The sequence below is a fragment of the Pagrus major genome, chromosome 19 (assembly GCF_040436345.1).
Source record: "Pagrus major chromosome 19, Pma_NU_1.0".
Classification (NCBI taxonomy): Eukaryota; Metazoa; Chordata; class Actinopteri; order Spariformes; family Sparidae; genus Pagrus; species Pagrus major.
The window spans coordinates 13778098-13798832 of record NC_133233.1 but is presented as its reverse complement, the minus strand read 5'-3'; the positions used below and the strand labels follow the sequence as shown (position 1 = coordinate 13798832).

Below are 20735 nucleotides of genomic sequence, written 5' to 3'. Positions count from 1 at the left end.
GCAACCTTTTTGCAAGTCAGATTTCATGAAACTTGAGTTTTACCAGCCAAACGCTACAACAAGTAGATTGTATTCTTATCCTATTGACATACTTTTTTTAATCTATCACATACATGACATTGTAAGCATTCACTAAACATAGCAGCATAATATTTGTAGTGCTCATGAATATGGCTTAATAGCACGTGTAGGAGAGCCTGTTTAAGTGTGTACGTTTATCTCCAGCGGATGCCGAGCAGGCGGCAGCTCACAGCCCACAGCTTTAAGGCGCTGCCGTCGTCCTGACCTGCCCTGGAGGTCGTTGCAATGGCACAATCCCTGTAAGGGAAAAAAAAAAAGATGGAGTAGTTAGTTCTTTTGCACATGCAACACTGTAGTCGTCTTTTAGTTTTAAGCTGATTGTGAGACTTCAACAGCACTTCAAACTGACTTGTAGTATCCTCCGGTGAGCATCTGGTTCTCAGGAGTGACGATGCAGTAGATGCTGGTGTGGGCTCCCTCTGCTGGGCTCTTGATCAGAAAACCGAAGGTCTTGACAAGCTCCCCAATAGGGCGCATCAGGTGCCTTGTTATTTCAGTGTTCACAAAGCCAGGGTCCACAGAGTAAGCCATCACACCTAGAACTGTAGGCAAAGGGATGTACAGTATTTAGGGACAGACCTTTCTCTCAAATGAGTTGCGTATGTGAACCGCTCAAAATAGGTCGGATTTTGTCTTCTAATATTGTTTTGTTCAGTCTGATAGAAAGAAAACCCATGAAAGCAACCTAATTCGAGTCAAACACTGGTTACAGAATGCAAAACACATCAGATCACTTTCAGGATCCATGGCACAATCATCCCTAACTTTTACATAGGCACACAGTTCATATAGAGTTTGGTACAACGTGATAAAACCTTGACACATAATTATCTTAATGGTGAGAACGGCAAACAAGGTGTGATCCGTGGAGCAATGATTCATTCGTCAAGTGTTTTCGACCAACATGTTTCTCCTTGCTCTGCTTCTTGCCCAGAGCAGTTGTGGTTCAGGCATGAGACTCTCACACTGGCAAGAGATGCAGATCGATTTTGTACGCACAGAGAGTGAGACAAAGAGGCACAGAAAGAGACATAAAGACAAACATACAGTACATGATGCATAGACTGTGTCGTAAATGAACACACACACACACACAGACACCCTACCCTCAGTCCTTTTGGCCAGCTCTCTGGTAAACAGGATGTTGGCCAGCTTGCTTTGCGCGTAGGCCCGGATGGGGTGGTAGTCTTTCTCACTGCTCAGGTCATCAAACTGGATCTTGCCCAGGGCGTGAGCCATCGATGACAAGTTGATGACCCGGGATGGGGCCGAGTGCTTCAGCAAGTCCAGTAACAGAAAGGTCAGGAAGAAATGACCTGGAGGGGGAGAGAGCGGGTGGAAGTAGAAGGAAAGACATGGGAGTTTAGAGCAGGAGGAAATGAGACACAAAAGGAAATATATTAATAAAAACACAAAGGCTCTAGAGATTTGCTCAATGAGAGCAGAGGCACTAAAAAACAGCTGCTCGATAATTTGTTGCATGCTAATGTTCCATGAAATGAAAAGTAGTGAGGGCAACTGCAAATTCATTTTAATCATTACATGGCCCACAGAATTCAATCAACTAAACACAGGGACAATCTCCCCCAAAACTGGTGTATTTCCTGGATATTTTAATCTCGTACCCAAGTGATTGACTCCAAACTGCATCTCATATCCATCCACTGTTGTTCCATACGGGCACATAGCCACACCTGCATTGTTGACCAGGTAGTGAAGAGCCTTCTCAGCTGCAAGACAAAATATGTTACCTGCATAACAGTCCTCATGAAAAATGTACACTGTATATGTGTGTGTGTGTGTGTGTGCGTGCAACCCACTGTTGTAGATATTCTCAGCGAAATGGCAGATCGATTTGGTGTCAGCCAGATCCAGTTGCCTGGCGACTACCTTGGCTCCCCTCACCTCCCTCATGATGTCACGAGCAGCCTGCTCTCCCTTCGCCATGTCTCTGCACGCCAAAATCACCCGTGCGCCTACGGAAATTTGATACCTCTTAGTGGTGACTGTGTGTGTGCATGTGGATTCATGTTGAAATTTGAGCAAGGTAAGGTGCTGCTGAGCTTAAACATTTGTATTTCAGCAGTTTAATATTTGAGCCACCTCATTAGAGTTGTTATTCTTGCAGCTTAAAATGTTTTCCACCCAGGCACTCTGAGCCCCAGAGCAAGAATGAATATTTAAAAAAATACAAAGAGTCTATAAGTCATCATTTAACTCTCTTTAGCTCTGTTTGCTTGCCTCTGCCGGCCAGATCTTTAGCCGTCTCTTTGCCTATTCCAACGTTGGCCCCTGTTACTATAGCTGTCTTCCCGTCCAGATGCAGGTCTGAGGACCACTTGGGGAGAAACAGAGACCTGAAGAGTGAGGTATGAAGATGATACTGTAAATGATTAAGGTGGATCTCGGAATTGAGTTTTCACTGTCAACAGGAAGAAAAAAAAAAAAACTTTGCAAGAAAAATAAAGGGAATAAATGACTGTTTGTGTGACATGTTTGTTTAACCTTACTATAACTAAATTACAAGGTGGGTGAGGTTTACCACCTGAGGCAAAACAGTGAATGCCAGGAACCACAGTCATCAAAATGTTAAGTTAAACGTCACAGGCTTTGAACTGACTTGGAAAAAGCACTCAACATTTCAGGGTTTGTCTAAACTGAGATGAAGCAACAACCTCCATCCAATTCAGGGTGGATAAAACAACATCGGCTTAAATACGGTCAGCTAAAATTCCACTGAACTAGTTAAAAAACATTTTTCAAAAGAGGTGATTCTACTTTTATCTTCTCTTTTTTTTTTTACAGCCAGTGATATTCTATGCAGGGAATTTCTTACCTGAGTGCTTGCATTTCTTTACTTTATGACAAAAATTGTAATATCCTAAAGTTTGAGTAGCTCCTTATTTCACCACCGATGTCTCAAGACTCCAAACAAATGACCCAGATGGAGAGATTTTCTTGTGAAATGATTCCAGAGCACTTGGAAGTCATAATTAGATACAAATCCCTCCTCTGTTCAAGGTTATTGTAACTAATCCATCGGACAGAATTTCAAAAAGGGAACTGCTTCATAAGCCCGAGTAACAGAGAGCTATTTGTCTATTTGTCTTAATTTACCCTGACTATTGACTGAGCAGACTGTATCTTACACCAGTTTTTTTTTTCTTTTTTTATCTAGCTTTTCCGTCCTCTTCCCCAAAATTACCATTATGAGAATCATCGGTGTCTCGTTTCTTATGTCGATACATTAAAGGTGCACCGTGAAGTTTTGGGGAAGACATTTTTAGATCTTCATTGACTGATTTTTTTATGCAGAAACAAACTAAATAAACAAACTCTCTTTGTTTTTACAACTGAATAAACTGAATAAACAAACTGACAATGACGGACAACACAATTTGTTTTACTTTGTTTATATGTGGCGGACCCTGCCACCTTTCCAGCTTCAAGCAGTGTTCTGGGGACCTTATTTCCCTCAGAGAACAGCTTGTTTATTCAGTTATGGAAAAAGTTAATTCAGTCATTACCTCATTAATATTGTAAATATTAGAATTCTGAGTTTGAATTTGCCCCTTTAACCTTTAAGCAGCATTTTAAGGTTTAAAGGGACATTACATTACTCTAATTATTTTAAGCAATTCATCATATTTCTAAGCTCCTCATATGTCCTGCATGCAGAGTCATTATCTGTGAGGTAACTAGACACTGCATCTGATGAAGAAAAAAATGACTATTGGGAAAATCTAACTAATCTTATATATAAGTGTCGGTGCAAAAGAGTCGCTGCGGGTGAAATCGAGAAGCTGGATCCACAGGTGAGCTTACTGTAATTTCAGCATTTCACCGATGTGGATTTTCTGGTGCTTTCCACAGGAAGGTCTCAGCTGTCACCTCGCTCCATGTAAGACTGTTATCCTAACTGTAGATCGGGGTGATAATGACTCCCCTCCTCTCCTTTCCTTTTATTTTATTATCATTTAAAGGGGCACTATGTAGTCTTGGAGAAGAAATTAAAAGTCAGAATTTTGATATTTACAATATTAATGAGGTGATAATACAAACTCAGGTCCCCAGAACACTGTTTGAAGCTAGAAAGGTGGCAGGGTCCGCCAAATATCAATAAAGTGAAACAATATGAACTGCGTTGTTCTTTAAGGTCAGTTTGTAAACAAAGAGAGTTTGTCTGATTAAAATTTCTTTGCCAAAACTGCATAGTGCACCTTTAAAAATTGAGTGTGTGGTGGTAAATGGGTCATATGTTTGCATCAGCTTGTTTTAACGCCCCACTTATAAAAAATGTGACCAACAGAGCCATGCCTTGTCTTTAAATGCCATCCTCAGGTACAGTGACCACTAGGGGGTGCACTGTCACAACTTCCTACATATCGTCAGTCAATGGAGAGACTGTTTTGTCACACGTGGAAGGTTGGGGGGGGGGCGAAATCATTTCAATCTACAGTCAGGTTCTGTGTTGGCCCGGCCAGCCAAGTCTCATGTAAACCATGTGAAAGCCAGTCATAACTTCCTGTTTTCCCAAACAACCATAAAATAAGCTGAGACAAGATGCACACTTACACACATGCACACACACACACACACACATTTATAAACATACTCCTGCTGACCCAAACCAGGCCTAAATGAGTGCTGCCAGCTCCTCTCATGTGGTCTCGCTGTGACGCTAGCTGGTCTGACTGCTAGATTAGTTTCTCCTCACAGCTGCTCGCCATCCCCAGGCCTGATGAAAGGCTGCCTGTCTGTCTGTCTGTCTGTCAACACAGGGACCAAGACAAAGCGGCCTTGCCACATGTGTAATTAGCATTGCTTCACAAAGATTATAGATCATCTTGGGGAGATAAATGACTAGTTCATTGTAATTTGTCGATCCCAGAATAGCGGAGTTGACATAGAGAAACCACAGAATGCAGGATGGCAGCCATCCCTGAAAGGATTAGATGCAAAACATATTTAATTTTAATCAAAATATTCTTTCAGTCATTCATTGCAATTGTGTGATTGATATGTACATAGTTATTGAAAGGCTGCATACATATGAGGTTGTAATTGAACAGTCCCTTTTAACTCCTTGAGTGTGAGTGTTTGCCTGCTGTTAATGGCTCCGCTCAACACATCCACAAATCAACTGAGAGAAGACACAAAGAGAATATTCATTCTTATTGTCACAGAAAGATCAAGCTCCTTTTGAAATATATACAAACATTGATCACATATGCATCTTCTGAAACAATACGTAAACAATCTACTTTGTGAAAATTAATTAAAACTAAATATAAACAGGCTGACATTTAACCTTTCTTCATTAAGGCTTGCACATTAAAACATCGTGGAACAACACAAACCAGTATTAAAATAGCTTATCAAATGCACAGCATTTTTTCTTAGACACAAACTGCACTCGTGGTGCAATGAGAAGAGAATAAAAAAGTCTACATACAGAATAAACAAGCATCGTACCCAAACTGATTGTCTCCCTTGTAAAATAGCTTTTGTTAAACCCTGAAAGCCACAAGAAAGGGAAATTCACTCAGTGAAATGTTTAAAATTCATCACAATTGTTTTATTTTTTAACAAACTTTGAATTTACCCTGCCAGATTTTAATGTAGCAAATCGATTAACTTTTCTACCATAGAAATATTTACTTTGGCTTGAAGCTGAGAGAGCAAACACAATTATTTCCACACAGTGGATGTTTTGTTGTGCAAGGGAGCTCATGAAATCATCCAAATGTCCAATTAAGGATTAAAAACCAGGATAGTACAGAATTAACCCAGACTATTCAATGATGGATGGTGGGAGATTCGATCGATACCTGGCTGCAGTTTTAATACAATAGTAAAAACATGAAGTTCGTCCAGTCTGAACTCTCGTTCCACATCCAATTCCCAACAAAATTCCCCATCACTGTCTGGAATGAAGGGAGTTTCCATTCAAAAAAGCCAGCAGCGTTCCACTGGAAAATGAAGAAAAGGCACTTAAGAGATGCCTGAGACAAGATTCAGTAACTAATGTATAAAATAGGAAAGATTACATTCCATCATTAAGTTAAAAACCTTCCTTTCATTGTTCATGGAACGCTGGTATGGAAGACAAAATGTGTTTTATTTTCTTGTTATTTGTGATTTCATTGGGAGCCAAGATATATCAGGTGGAGAAAAAAAACGACAGATATGATCAGAGGGCATTTTTGTGACGTCTAACTGATGGAGATGATCATTGCACTGACAGATAAACAGCCATCGGTTGCTTTTCACTTGCGCAGCGGCCGCTTCTCCATCACTTCCTGGACTGGCAGTGTCTCGTCTTGCAAGGTGCTGTGGGAAACGGAGTCCCCTTGAGACCTCGGGCAGCTCTGGAAAAACGGGGCTGTCTCGTTGGCCTCTTCCTGGACGGGGCTCCCGAAGGCGTCGTCCTGGCCTGTCCCGTCGCTGCCTAAAGACGTCTGGCTGACGTAGACGACGATGACATCGCCGCTGAAGTTCATCACCTGACCGCTAGAGATGAAGGTGGTGTTGTGGTTCCCGGACACCTGACCTGAAAGGAAAAGATTGTGATAAGTTAAAGAAAGGTCACATGAGTGGCAACAAGGAAAGAAATGGGACGCCATTTATGGTTACAATTTACCTGGTATGTACATTTTTCTTAGAATGCCTACACTTTTAGCCACAAGTGGGCTGGTGTGACAAATGGATCAACATTTCCAACCAGGAAATGACAAGTGCAGTGACACCTCATTGTAAAATGTGTTGAAATATGTATATAAACATATATTGCATGGTTGTTTGAGACACTGCCTCAAAATTTCCCCCTACACACACGCAAATAGAGCTTCCTCTATCCATGATGCAAGTGAAGAGAGGGGACTATATCTTGGCTAACCTCAGATGACAAATGGACAGTGGGTGTAATGACCTTGCAGAAAGACCACAGAGAGGCCGCAGCTACATAGACCGCCATATCATATCCTCTCTGCCTTATTTGTTTCAGTGTCCAGCACTTTTTAGCGTGAGAAACTCAAGACCTCTGAAAACAAGCCATTTGTCAGGGTTTACGGTTTTACAGTCGTGGCTGAATAAATGCTAAAAAAGTGTTGTTCAACTCTTTCTAACCAAAGGAGAACTTTCCATGGTTTATCTTGTACATCTACAATGTGAAATCTACATCAGAATTATTTCATCCATGTATTGTTCGTGTATGAAAGAAAAATGTCTGTTGTTCTTCTGTAAGCCACTATTCACCACATTAAGCCTCTGGTTCCTATTTTACCCAGCCTCCTGTCTGACTTTCCAGCAGACAGGACCGGCCGACCCTCCGTGACTCACAGCTCATGCTTCATCTATTCACACATGTGTGCGCGCACACGCACACGATCACAGTAAGTGTAAGCAAACAGGCTCTAGCAGACACTTTTACTCCTACACATACACACATACAGTGAAAAGCACAAATAGCCCTATAAAGTTGCAAGGACAGACAAACACAATCATACACTCCCAGAGAGTGTGTCTCTGTGTTCCCCAGCTGAGAGCCTTTTCCCGGAATACCAGTCTGAGAGGTCTAGCTTGCAAGTATGTCATTTCACCGCAACTTTGAAAACAAAGCTCGATGGAATCTGCTTGGGTTCTTCTGTTTATCCTTTCTTAATACTGAGCTGATTTTTCTGGATGCCCAAACAATTGCAGCAATACAGTCCACTGACAGGGGTTTTGAACCGAAGACTAAAGCTGAAAACCACAATTGTGCACAGTTCTTGTGCTTGTTTTACCTGGACTGCTGCCGGGTTTTAATTCCTTGACCGGAAAAATATATCAGGGTCATTACTTGAACAAACTGTTGCAGTGGCCAACGGATTACCGTGATGCTAGACAGCTTCAGTGCGAGACCTTAGGTTTAAAAATATTTCAGGTGGACAGGTGAAACCTCTGACCCTCGCTTGACCTATAAATAGCAAGTGCGGGAACCCCTGTCATTACTGCATGATGGGAAATGTTGTTCGTGTCAGGCTGGCAGGCGTGCAATTAAAGTACCCAGTCATCAGTGAGAGTAAAAAAAAATGTGCCTCACAAGTTTGTGTGCGTGTGTGTGTGTGTTTTTGTTGGGTGGGCAGGGTTATAAAAGTATTACTCAAGCCGCGCACATCTTGCTTCAGTTAAAGCTGTGGTCACTTTGCGCAACCCTTTGGAACTCTGGGTAAACAGGAGCTTTGTAGATGGCACAGTTCACACTGACACACAAACACACAACACTATGTTAGAGTGCGGTTCTGGTGGTTCACTAGCTCCTCAAACACTCACGTATCTTATTCCTGCTCCCTGTGTGGTCCCCCTAAAATTTGGGCTCCAGCTATCAATTCTGGCTTTAATAAAAACATATTTCTTGGAAACAATCACCCAAACTTCTTATTCTTATGCTGAAACCAATCCTGTGTCAGAAGTTTTGTTCACCTAATAATACCCCAGTTTGAGCTAACCACTGTCCCGCTCAGACTGTTCTGATAATACTGCTTTTATAACTCACCATAACCGCTCATTGTTTGGGTCACAATAAATACGTTTCCCGGAGATTTTTCTCTTTGGCAGTGTGTTAAGTTCCTGGTGAGAACAATAGAAGTTGAACCATGTGGCAGTAAAACTTTCCATTAAAACCAACATATATTTCATTCTGTTATTCTTGGTGGCTAGTCCCACCTATTTTGCGGAAAGGGAATGCTGCTATGTAGTCCATCAAATCGCGTATGGCTCTGACCCTGTGGCAATACAGTGGTGACTGCCTACACAAACAAAGAACACAGAATCCACCTGGCAAAGACAACTGTGCTCCCACAGTCTCTGTAATGAGCCATTATCCCTGTAGCACACTACCGCTGTGCATTCAGCTTTAATTGACACTGTTGAGTGGTCATACCAAAGATTCAGGAAATATCCAGCTCCATAGCAATTTTTTGTATTGCCCCAAGACAGCAATAAATACCCTCTGGGAATCTATCCACAGATGTATGGAAGATCAAATGAATGGAGAGGAAAAGTTCTGTGATCGTAAAAATATAAAACAATGATGGTAATACAACGTGAAAATTATGAGATGATGAATCGGACTGATGAGGTGGACTTTCCAAGTAAAAATAAATATACAATAAGTCAGACTTTTTATTTTTAAATGAAAAACAAAAACAAAATGAAAAACAAACGTATATCATAGGTGTCATAACTTCAAAATAAAATAATAATAAAAAAATATTGATTTGTAAGTCGACATTATGAAAAATTATGTCGTAATTTTGAGATAGTGAGACAAATTTAAAAACTTTGAAGTATGACTTGAGGTCAAAAAATGTATTATTATTATAATTATTATTATTTACGGAAGCCCTAAAGGGCCATGCATTCATACATTTTATTTCCTCAGTTTTCCTGCGATAACGAGTTAATTTCATTTGTTATCTCGAGATCTCGAGTTATTATCTCGAAATAACAACTGCTGTTTTCCCGAGATAATGGGATAATTTTCTCGAGATCTCGAGATAACGAAACTTTGTTTTCCCGAGATAACGATATAATTAATTCGAGATCTTGAGAAAACAAAACAATAGTGTAGTATATTAAATCATTGCAGGAAACATCATTCCGTGTAGCAATGTCAGAGGAGCAGGAGCATATCGATCACCACATCGCATATCTTTTCAATCAAGGCCTGACACAGGCTGAAATAGCATTATGCCTTGCTATTACAGATAATATACACATTAGTGTACGTGATCTAAAAAGACGGTTTGAAGGCTTCAGCTATATCGGCGGCGCAATCTAAGTGAGCCTGATGTCGTTGTTAACTGCATAGCTGACCAGCTACGAGGTCCCGGGCGTCTCCATAATCTCAGGCCTATCATATCACAATCATTATCTCGAGATCTCGAATTAATTATATCGTTATCTCGGGAAAACAAAGTTTTGTTATCTCGGGAAAAACGGCAGTTGTTATTTCGAGATAATAACTTGAGATCTCGAGAAAACAAATGAAATTAACTCGTTATCACGGGAAAACGGAGGAAATAAAATGTATGAATGCATGGCCCTTTAGGGCTTCCGTAATTATTATCATTATCATTATTATATATAGTTTTACTTTGTATCTCGTAATTTTGACTTTTAGCGAGTCATACTAAGGTGACTATCTATGGTAAAACCTTGTGTGTCATTCTTTGAAGTTTAAAAGTCATAATTCTGACTCATTATCTCACAATTTTGACTTCCCATTTCATACCTTTAAATAATATTGTCACAAGTATTTTTGGATTTCCTCGTTTTCATCCTTTTTTCTGGCAGAAATGGTCTTCGATACAAATTATCTTAAAATTCATGGAGTTTTTACGTTTTCATCTACCTGAGGTAAGAGTTGGTTCAGCCAGCTGACTATGGAGGCTCTCAGGTGTGCACTCCAGCCCTGACTCCACAGAAGAGAGCTTGTTTCCCTTGCTGTCCCCCCAGGAAAGTCCCTGGCCTTGCTCCGGGCTCGAGGCCTCAGCCGGCTTGTCCCGGTAGAGATCTTCAACAGATGAGGAAGTCATCAAGGGACTAACCGAGGTCATCGTGAAGGTTGTACTATTATCTGTTGAGGTGGAGTCTGTGCTCGTCAGCCTGTATAATTCCTCCTGTTTTACCAGTGGCCTGTCAGTCAGGTGAGGTTTGAACTCCGGCCTCACCTGAGCCTGAGACAACGGCAGGCAGAGTTCAGGATGTGGACTTGATGGAGGGATTGCAGCGGAGGTGTGGAGGAGTGGAGGAGAAAGAGAGACAAGTGATGTAACACCTGTCTCACACTTGGACGAAACCATCCTGTCTCGATTTCCATTCCCCTTTTCTCCACCATTGTCTGACCTTACACTCTCACTTTTCTCCTCTTTGCCACTTTCATCTCCATCAAGCCCTCCACACGAGCAGGTTCCTGGAGTCCCGGGGCTGACTGCCTGGCTACAGTCCTCATTCTCCCCTACTTCCAGGGGCTCGCGGACGGGAATGATGCACACACAAGAACCTGCCAAAAGAGGAGACACACTCGCGACCTCTTCATCTTCTGACACCTCCTCAGGTTCTCCAGACCCTTCACTCTGAGCCTCCATCTGTGTCTTCCCCTTTGTCCCTTCTTCATCTGTGAGGGGCAGCGACACCTTGACATCGGGAACAGTGATGGGGAAGGTACATGTGGTCTCATCAGCTGGACTGTGTGGTGCTTGACAGATGAGTTTACTCGTTTCACACGGTGTACATTTGGGGCCTCCAGGACCTCCTCCTCCGGCTCCACTGTGGTAAAGAGGGGCCAGGGTCTCCTAAAATGGCAGAAACAAAGACACGATAACTGTTATTTCTCAAGGGCAGCATTTGCTCAAATGTTTTCAACCTATCATATATTTCATGATCAATCTAGTAGGTTTATGGGATTACTTCTAGTGTATTTGCATTGCTTTTTCACTTAAATCGCACTTTACCTGTTGTATCCTAGTTCTCTTCAGATTCTGGACACAGGACCGCAGATTCACTAGAAAAAAAACAATTTATTGTACCTTAATACTGAATAAATTCAGGAGCAGAAGTCTTATTGACAAGGAGGCAGGTAAACACTTTGAATACTATCAATACTATCACTTATTTTTCATGTCTTAAAAAAGGACTTTGAGACCGAAATGTCGACATTCATAAGGAACCTCACTGTAAAAATCATTACTGTAATTTTGCAGTAAATTACTGGCTAATAGTGGCGGTAAATTCACAGTAGTATATTGTAATTATCTATGTCACAGTAATAAAGATGGAAATCACAGGAATATATAGTGTTTCTACAGTACTTTGATGTAAAACTAAATTACAATACTGTCATAAGCTTCTGTAATTGTTATAAATATACATACTTACAGTAAATTTACAGTTAGCTTGTCAGCATGTATAACTTGTTGGACCACTTGTAGGCCTGTTAGTCCTTTTGTTAGTATGTTAGCATGTTAGCCTGTATACCATGTTAGCCTGTGCACAATGTTTGCTTGTTGTTAGCATGTGTACCTTGTTGGACCCCTTGTAGACCTGTTAGCCTTTTAGCATGTTAGCATGTGAACCCTTGTGTAAAACTACAGTTTTTTTCCTGCTAAATGACTGTATAGCGCTGTACCCTAATTACAGTTTTAACTTTTTTTATGGTTGCTTCAGATTGAGCTAAAATTCAAATTCACAACAGCTTACGGTAATATTCAAAATAATTACCCACCATGCATTGCAAAAGCATAATTACAGTAGTTTTGATTCCCAAAAACACCAAAACGATATAAAATAAGTGGTGTGCATGTTGCCTTGGACTTGCACGCTGACTGTGAGACCTACCAGAGAGTAATTTCAGTTTGTCCTTGTAGCAGAAGAGGAGCAGGATGAGGAGACACAGAACGGTGATGACTGACAGCACTGAAACTATAACCCAGGAGGGTGCTGGACCTGTAAGAAAGAGGAGTTCAGAGCTTACTTTTCTACTCTACATCTACTGTAAGTCATAAATGTCGCCTAATGATATAAAAAAATTACAAATATCTTGCAAAGATACAATAAATCAGACCACCAGCCGCTACTTTAAATTGGCTTTGTGTGGCCTGCAGTGAATGTGTCCATGCTGTGTCTTACCAGGTGAGACAGATGGTCCACACACTGCATCAGCCTGAGCGCTGCCGGGCTGTGTTTCACTCCTGCCCTCAGCCTTACAACTAGAAGATGAAATCACAGAAACACAGAGTAAAGAGGAATATCTGTACACGTTGACACACTGCATGTTTTATTTTTTATTTATTTCTCTTTCTCTATAATTTACCAACCAACCCGCCCCACTTTACAGATGGACCTGCAATGACGAAGGACAGACAGATGGTCGAGGAAAACAAAATTCTCTCTCTGTCTCTCCATCGTCATCATCATCATTACAGATCCGGCCAGCAGTGGAGGCTGGTGTCTGGTCCGGGTTTCAGGGGAAGTGGTGTGAGTATTACTCATGACAGCTGGCTGGTGGTGTGGTGGAGAACAACTATCCAAACCACCCATTTCCCTCCTCACAACATTAAAAGATTCCAGGCTAACAACCTTGCGTGTCTTCATATGTACACTTACTTAGTCCATGGTTTGCATTGTCCAGCACTGTTGACCGCAGAGAAGAAGCCTTTCTTACATTCAACACAGATCTTCCTTCCATTGGTAGAATCTGCAATTAACAACATCCATTGTAGTTTGTATGTAAGTGACACTCCGCTGTAATTGTTTAATTTTTATTTTACTCTAGTATGTCTCACCAGGGTCCATCTCCAGTCCATATCCAGCACTGCAGGTGGGTATCCTCTCACAGAACTCACAGTTGATGGGATAGCACTGGAGGCCGGCATCACAGCGGCACGGCTCCTCTGCCACTGGGTTTTCAGGCCTTGGCATAAAACCCTTCCCTGCAGGTCAGAGCGATGAGCATTTCAATGCAGAGGTCGATCCAAATCATTGAAAGGAATGATAATGTGTGGTGCATCTAAAACCCCAACCCACAGGCTGAATCTCTATCTGTGTTGCGGCTTGTGTAGAGTTAGGAATTGGCTTTGTTACAAAGAATTTGAGTTATCCTTATAATAATGCAAATTGATGCAATTACATTTTCATATTTTCAGTCTGTGAGACATTTTCCTGGAAGACACTTCCCTTCCTCAAAATGAGACACAGAAACATTTTTGTCATGATCAGAGCTTTGTTCGAATGAAAAGTCCAAAATCAATACAAAAGCATGACAATAAAATACTTTTCCAAACCACTCTGGTTTAACTTTCGCTGAGACTGTATCAGAGGTGTTGTCTTCAAGGAGACCTATTATGCTTTTTCATTTTATTTTTTATTTCCCTCAGTGTTTTATAGGTTCTTGTTCTTGACCTTGAAAGTTAAAAAGATCAAAGTCCGTACCAACCGAAGCTGCTCTCTCCCACAGAAAACACTTCTCCTGAAACGCCTCGTCAGTAGTCTTTAATTAAGTGACTTTGTGACATCACACTACCTCACCATGTCACACATTTGAATAATTTATGCCTAGCGCTCGGTTCGCTCGTAAGAATTGATTTTGCACAGCTGCTCTGTTGTTGTTAGCGGTGCTGTCTCAGGCATGTGTGAGCTGACCAATCAGAGCAGGCTGGGTATTCAGGAGACGAGCCTTAAAGAGACAGGAGCTAAAACAGAGTGTTTTGGATGGAGGGGGAACACAGTGCTGCAGGATGTCTCCTTTAATCTTGGTAATCGTTGATGCAGTATGTTATTGTTGTACTACAGAGCTTTATATTAAAAGATCTTTGGTATTTGTTCTCCATTGTAGGTAAACAGGGATTGAAAATCTCATATTTAAACACTTACATTGTTAAGCCATAAGTAGCTAAACCTTTAAATGTTTATTCAGGATTTTGAAGTCCTTGTTCGAGCTCCGGGTACTCACCTGGGTCACAGAACTTCTGCTGGATACAGCGCATCTCTTCAGTCCAGCCGGGCTGGTATTCACCACGACTACATTTGATACATTTAGTCGGATGGGAATCAGTGCAGTGAGTATACACACGGAAGCCTAACAGAATAGAAAGGGAGAGAGAGAGAGGGAGGGGTAAGAAGAAAGACAGATGGATTTAACAACCCGTGCATAATCACAGTAACCACTAAGAACCTAATGGAAAAAGAGAAAAGAAGAAGGAAATTGACTAAATTAGAGTCCTTTTCCTCTTTTAACAAAGTGGATATTTCTAGTGGATCAAATGTCACAGTAAATTGTGCGTGTATATGTGTGGTTGTGTATTTCTGAACCATTATAAGCCAAATGTTCCCTTTTTAAACATCCTTCTTTTGATTTAGGATCTTCGTGAATGGAAATCTATTCATGCTGCTTTCATTGAGTAAACCAAACATGCAATATGTTCACACCGCTTTCTGGTGTATAAGTGTGTGTCACTGTGTGTGTGTGTGTGTGTGTGTGTGTGTGTGTGTGTGTGTGTGTGTGTGTTTTATTACCTGGTTCACACTTTTTGCAGCATCTGGAGTTTATTTCGTAATGTGTTTCATCACATGGGAGAGATTTGGAGACCACATTCTAAGAAATAGAGAGATAGAGATAAAATTAGTTTGCTGTTATTTTGTGTGAACGAGTCAGTTGTACAACACAAATTTAAGAGATAATATGCCAAAAGAAGTATCACTCTTTCTAAACTGAGTTCTATTAAGACTTCCTTGATCAATAACATCCATTTTCCACCAGTGCTTTACAACTTTCCCTAATGAATGTCGGTTTTCTATGGCAATCCTTCTTTACTTTATCTTTCAAATCCACATGTGATATTTTGAGATGAGTAATGAGAGGAAGAGGATGATTAAAACTTTTCCAAGACATGCCCAGGAAATCTTTCCGCACTCTCAGAAGCACCTGACCACAGCACTGGACTGTACAGTCTCCAAACCAGTAAACCAAACCTGAATGGTACCCAGTTACGTAAGAAGAACCAAGTTGAACTGGTGCAACTCCAGTTAGCTTGAAATGTATAAACCCTTGCTGCAGATAGTCTCCTGGTCCCCACGAGTGATAATCATCAGTCAATAACTGATGAGAATAAAATGTGAGCGATGAGATAAATACCAAGTTCATCTCTAAAGGTCTTCTTTAGTCCATAGCATTAGCACGGATCCTCAGAGCTCTCGTTAGAAGGAAACATGGAGGTGAACCATGAAACATCTGCGTGTGTTTTAAACTATAAAATACTGGGAACTCTAGTAAAAAGGCCTCAAAGGTAAGCCTCTCTCTCTCTCTCTCTCTCTCTCTCTCTCTCTCTCTCTCTCTCTCTCTCTCTCTCTCACACACACACACACTCTCACACACACACACACACACACACACACACACACACACACACACACACACACACACACACACACACACACACACACACACATATATACATACTGAACACACCCTCCAGCCACCCCAAATTAGGGGCTGGTAAACTCCTCGCCACATTGCTGAATTAGAGAATCTGGCTGTTATGACAGAAACTGTGCCAAAGCCACAGTGTCTATATATAAATGTAGAAAAATACAACCTATAGGCCTGCCTGCACTCTGACCTCGGACCAACCACCCACTTTTTGTCATTCAGCCCTTCTGACAGTTGAAATCTAAAAGCTGTGATTTCTACATTAAAGATGCTGTTGCACAAGCCCATTTACAAGAAATGTGACCAATCCATCCTGGACGTCAGTGTACTCATTAACAGCAGCTGTCTTTTCTGTTCTGTAGTGCATCTGTCTGACTGTAACTCACAACAGATATTTTAAATTTTTGGTTTCCTGTTTTAAATACCGTTTCTCACCAAAATACATACCTGGAGGAACCGTTGAATTCTTGTTTTTCTTGGCATAAGATTAAAAATATGCACAGTAATATTAGTTTAAATTAAAAAAATAGAGCCCGACTGATGTTACTGGTCGATTTTGGCCTACCACAGATATATTGGTGTATACGTTGTCTGATATGTGGCGATATGAAAATATAACCTATCAATATTAGAAGTGTTTTTTACTTCCTAATATCTGTACTGGCCCCAAAATTGGTCGGGCTCTACAAAAAAAATAACAGCACATAACTCTTTTATTGTCTTTCACATCCTCTCCTCTTCTCCCATGTTGTTTTCTTTCTCACACCTCCACGTTTTAAACTCTGTTAAGTCTCAGTGTCTGCCCAGCCTCAGGCTACAACATGAACACTGCCAAGCATTTAATTAGCTCTACTCAGCCCCTCACACATCAGCCAGTCTTTGTTTTATAATCTAACCAGAGGGATAATGATGCACAGCTCTCATAGCATGCACCGCAGTGCTAACGAGGACCATGTGCTGCAGCAGACAGGAGCGGCAGAAGTAGGAAAGGTTCCCATGCTAAGAAGTTCAAACTGTAGTTAGAGATAGATGTGGAGGCACAGCTGTAGAGCCAGTGGCGGTCAATCTGGACAACTGGGCCAGAGTGCGCAGGAAGCCAAAGGAATGCTGGGAATTGTATTTTTGTTACCGCCACATCTAAACATTGGGTCTCAGTTAACGTGAGGCAGTATGTTTTGACTCACTAAATATATGAGGAAGAGGAAAAGAGCTGATCCACCCTATATGATTATAGGTTATCATAACGGTCGAGTCAGAACATCCAACCTCAAAACTAACTTTATCTGCTGTATGGATTCATATGAACACTTCTGTTCGAGAGAAAATGGAGAGGGAAGTGTGGGCATAGTCAGATGGATTGAATTGAGAAAGGAGACAAAAGGGGCATAAAGTTTCCTGTTGCTCCAGTGATATTCAGTAACCGCTCCCCCTTTTTTTATTATCACCTTTTCCTGAGAGGTTTTGTTTACCTTTTACAAATCCTTTACTGGTAGGGTGAGTGTGGGCAGAGTGCATTCCATTTGCTGTCAGAAAGCTAGAGAATTTGCATAACGGCCGCAGCAGCCGCCGGCACAGAGCCAAGAGAAGCACGGTGTGACTTTTAGGCCTCCAGAGGTTTCAGCCATCCGTGATAAGGTGCTATAAAAGCACAATCCAACCTCTGTACAGTGTTTGCACCTGTGATTAATTCTTTAAAAGCCATAAATCCAAATGCTTTGAAGTGACACCTGCACAAATCTGGACATTTTGAACTGTCAAAATTACACTCCCTGATAAGTGCTTTCACAACTTTAACCACATGAGCAACTAAAAACTTGAGTAAGATAAAACACAGTTTGCATATATTTGCAAGCTTTCCAAATGTCTTATCTTACAAAAAAGGGATTGTGATATTCTCGCTATCAGTCAATACAAACTTGGTATCAAATGACAAGCGCTGTAAGTTTTTCCAGGGAAAGAAATCCGCTGGTGCACATGAACTGACATATTTTAGAATTGGAACAGGAAGAGTGGCTTAAAGAGGAAGAAGAGCTGGGAAATCAGCAAAGACAGCCAACAGTCTGTGAACAAAAACAATTGCAAACTATGAAAGTCGACTCAATGCCAGAGGAAAGCAGATACTGCAAAAAGGTTGCAAAAGAAGTCCTGAGACATCTCTTATCTGTGCTAATTGTTTTTAACTGAGCCAGAGAGGTATGTTAGAGACGTACTAAAGGCCTTAAAACAATCATAATCTAATCATACATGGCTTCATGCTTCATCTATCAAGATAATGTCTCTGTTGTCTGTGCAGTCAAATTAAATTTGGATCTGCAAGCCCTGAAGCAATGTCCTGTTGTTGCTCAAACTGAGGTAGACACAACACTGATCCGACAGTAGGTGGATGGATGGGTGAATAACAGACAGATACAGCTGCATGAATGCATGGATGGCAAGAGAAGCGGACCAATAACAAGTTCAGAAGCTATGAGGGGAGGCAAGTAAATTAATCCACCAAAGCCCTGTTCATGACATCCTGACTTTTTTATGCTCTCAACATCTTGAAGTAATCTTGTATTGCACAATGTCGCACAGACAGTTTGAAATGAATTTGGAAGAGATTGGATGAAGCGGTTGAAAACCAAGAAAATGAAGGGGAATTCTTTCGGGATATTGTGAGTCAGTGATGGCAAGACCACGGTGAGAACAAAACCAAAGCCAAAGGTTTGCAGTGTCACCTTAAAACGTACATGAAAACTTTCTGTTTTCCTTCAACGTGGTGACTCGTTTTCCAGGCATGAAACAAATGTGACTTGAGAAAAACATTTTTTATTTTTTCCCCCCTTCTGTGCCATTACCACTCTGGATCTCAACATGATGCAGTGCCCTCCCTCAGCATTATCTCATAGCAACATATTTTGGAGAGGCAGAGAAGAAAAACAGGGAAGAAAGAAAGAAAGAGCGTCTGTTCCAGTCAAAGTCATAACGATGCTGGTTTACGGTAATGCAGGCAACAGGCAGTGATAGATCACTGGTGCCCAGCAGTCCCACCACTACAACCACAGCTTATAAACTACTCACCTGGACAGAGTTAGCTGCTTGGACTAAACAACAAACATGGACAACATGATAGGGGCCATTCACTTTTTGTTCCTTGAGTGAAACTGTGGCAGAGGATCAGCTGAGAGTAGTTATTATAATGATTTTATCAGTGTCTTTGATTTATGCCACTGGCACAAAAAAAAGTTCCCACAAAAAAGTCATGCATGTACTTAACTACATACAGCCTTATGTGATAGTAACAGTAAAGCATGGAACAATCACACTTTTATTTTTTTAGTCCGACTCCCTGCAGCACCCCCTGCTCCTCACTTTGGAAACCTCTCCTCTGGCGCAGCTAATGAGCTTCCTGATGAGCCGTTTGGCCCGCGCCGGTCCCCTCTGGAATCAGGAGAGAACGCTGGTGAGGGGAGAAGCTGCATCCAGCTGCCAGCGGCGTTTTTGCGGTCAGAACAGGGGAGGTGGACTCGACCCAAACACAACTGTTTCCAGTCAGTGTCCGGGCGAAGAAATGCAACCCCTCCCTCTCTTTCCTCTCTGACCCGTGCATACAAATCATCCGATGTGATGACACTTATTCTGGTTTTTAGTTACATATCTTCTTGTCCAACAACTCAAGAAAAACAAACCATCCTGACTCTCTGTCTCAGTGTTTTAAATTGCCAATGACAGCCCTTAAAACGTAGTGCACCGTTGACAAAGCATCACAAAGTAATCATCAACTCGTTTGACTTTTAAATTGATTGTATCAGTACATTTTTAACCCTCGTTTTAACACCAGATGTGTGTTTTACCTGTGCGTAAAAGCCGACGAGGACGCACGTTATCCAGCCTCGGACTATCCAACTTGTAGAAAAGTTCGGTCTCATCTCTGCAGCTTAGTGAAGTCTACTTCTGAGGCAAACTTTTCTGTCTTAGCCAAGACTCTTAACACCGAGAATCACTTCTTCTTGTGTGCGTAACTGTGGCGGTTCCTCCACACCGTCTCACAGCGCATTCTTGCGCCTTCATTCCCGGGTTAGGCAGCTGCAGTTCCCCACCTCTCTTCTCCTCTCATCTTCCTTCTGCTTTCACCCACGCGTTGTGGAGAGGGCTGCATGCAACAGCTTGTAAAAACTGACTGACTGACTGAAGGAGGGAGGGAGGGAGGGAGGGAGGGAACTCTACCACGTTGTCATGTGTGGAGAAAAAAGTTCATCCCACCTCTCTCTCCTGCCTCCTCTGCTCTGATCCCCCCCCCTCCTCTCTGAATGAATGAGTGTCTCAGACAGTTAAAGTGTGCCTGTCTGTGAGGCAATATGAAGATTTATAAATGGGAATTAGAGGTGTGCTGTCACAACATGTTTCTGTGATAACCAGACAGTTTGTCGAGTAGAATTTTCATGTGATTATCCAAACAAGATGAGTCATGACCTCATGACAGAGATGGATTCAATTATCTGACCTCTCACACTGGAAGCAAAGTATGTGGTCACTTTCATAGATATGCCTTCCTGCATTTCATCATGGAGGTGAGTGGGCGGCCCTAGCCTAGTTCCTGGAGCGTGGGTCCTGGAACTGCCAGGGCCATTCCTGCAGTCTACAAAAGGCATGTATTTGAAACAGTAAAAGAGATTGCCTCCAGGAAACAGCCCTTCTCTGCTGC

General features: G+C 41.7%; 2 protein-coding genes across 2 annotated transcripts; both read right to left on the bottom strand.

Annotated features, from left to right (window-relative positions):
- Positions 1-215: 215 nt before the first annotated feature.
- Positions 216-2931, bottom strand: LOC141014505 (retinol dehydrogenase 11). Its single transcript, XM_073488324.1, has 7 exons — positions 2918-2931; positions 2323-2438; positions 1902-2057; positions 1707-1811; positions 1188-1397; positions 431-623; positions 216-318 (listed from the first exon to the last, which is right to left on the bottom strand). Exons 1-7 carry the CDS (start codon positions 2929-2931, stop codon positions 216-218), a joined length of 897 nt encoding a protein of 298 aa, XP_073344425.1.
- Positions 2932-6183: 3252 nt separating this feature from the next.
- tnfrsf11a (tumor necrosis factor receptor superfamily, member 11a, NFKB activator) lies at positions 6184-20201 on the bottom strand. The gene is made up of 10 exons (XM_073488539.1): positions 19885-20201; positions 15139-15217; positions 14576-14701; positions 13410-13556; positions 13231-13321; positions 12754-12833; positions 12463-12570; positions 11580-11629; positions 10478-11420; positions 6184-6634 (listed from the first exon to the last, which is right to left on the bottom strand). Exons 1-10 carry the CDS (start codon positions 19957-19959, stop codon positions 6351-6353), a joined length of 1983 nt encoding a protein of 660 aa, XP_073344640.1. The 5' UTR covers positions 19960-20201; the 3' UTR covers positions 6184-6350.
- Positions 20202-20735: the final 534 nt, after the last annotated feature.

Excerpts from the sequence above, each read along its gene's own strand:
- LOC141014505 (XM_073488324.1), bottom strand. Across the intron at positions 2,058-2,322 it reads TAAAGATCTGGCCGGCAGAG|GCGCACGGGTGATTTTGGCG; the intron begins GCAAGCAAACAG and ends AAATTTCCGTAG. Across the intron at positions 1,398-1,706 it reads GTTTGGAGTCAATCACTTGG|GTCATTTCTTCCTGACCTTT; the intron begins GTACGAGATTAA and ends CTCCCCCTCCAG.
- tnfrsf11a (XM_073488539.1), bottom strand. The coding sequence starts at position 19,959 with ATGAGACCGAACTTTTCTACAAGTTGGATAGTCCGAGGCTGGATAACG. Across the intron at positions 13,322-13,409 it reads TGGACTGGAGATGGACCCTG|ATTCTACCAATGGAAGGAAG; the intron begins GTGAGACATACT and ends TGTTAATTGCAG. Across the intron at positions 11,421-11,579 it reads AGAGAACTAGGATACAACAG|GAGACCCTGGCCCCTCTTTA; the intron begins GTAAAGTGCGAT and ends CTGCCATTTTAG.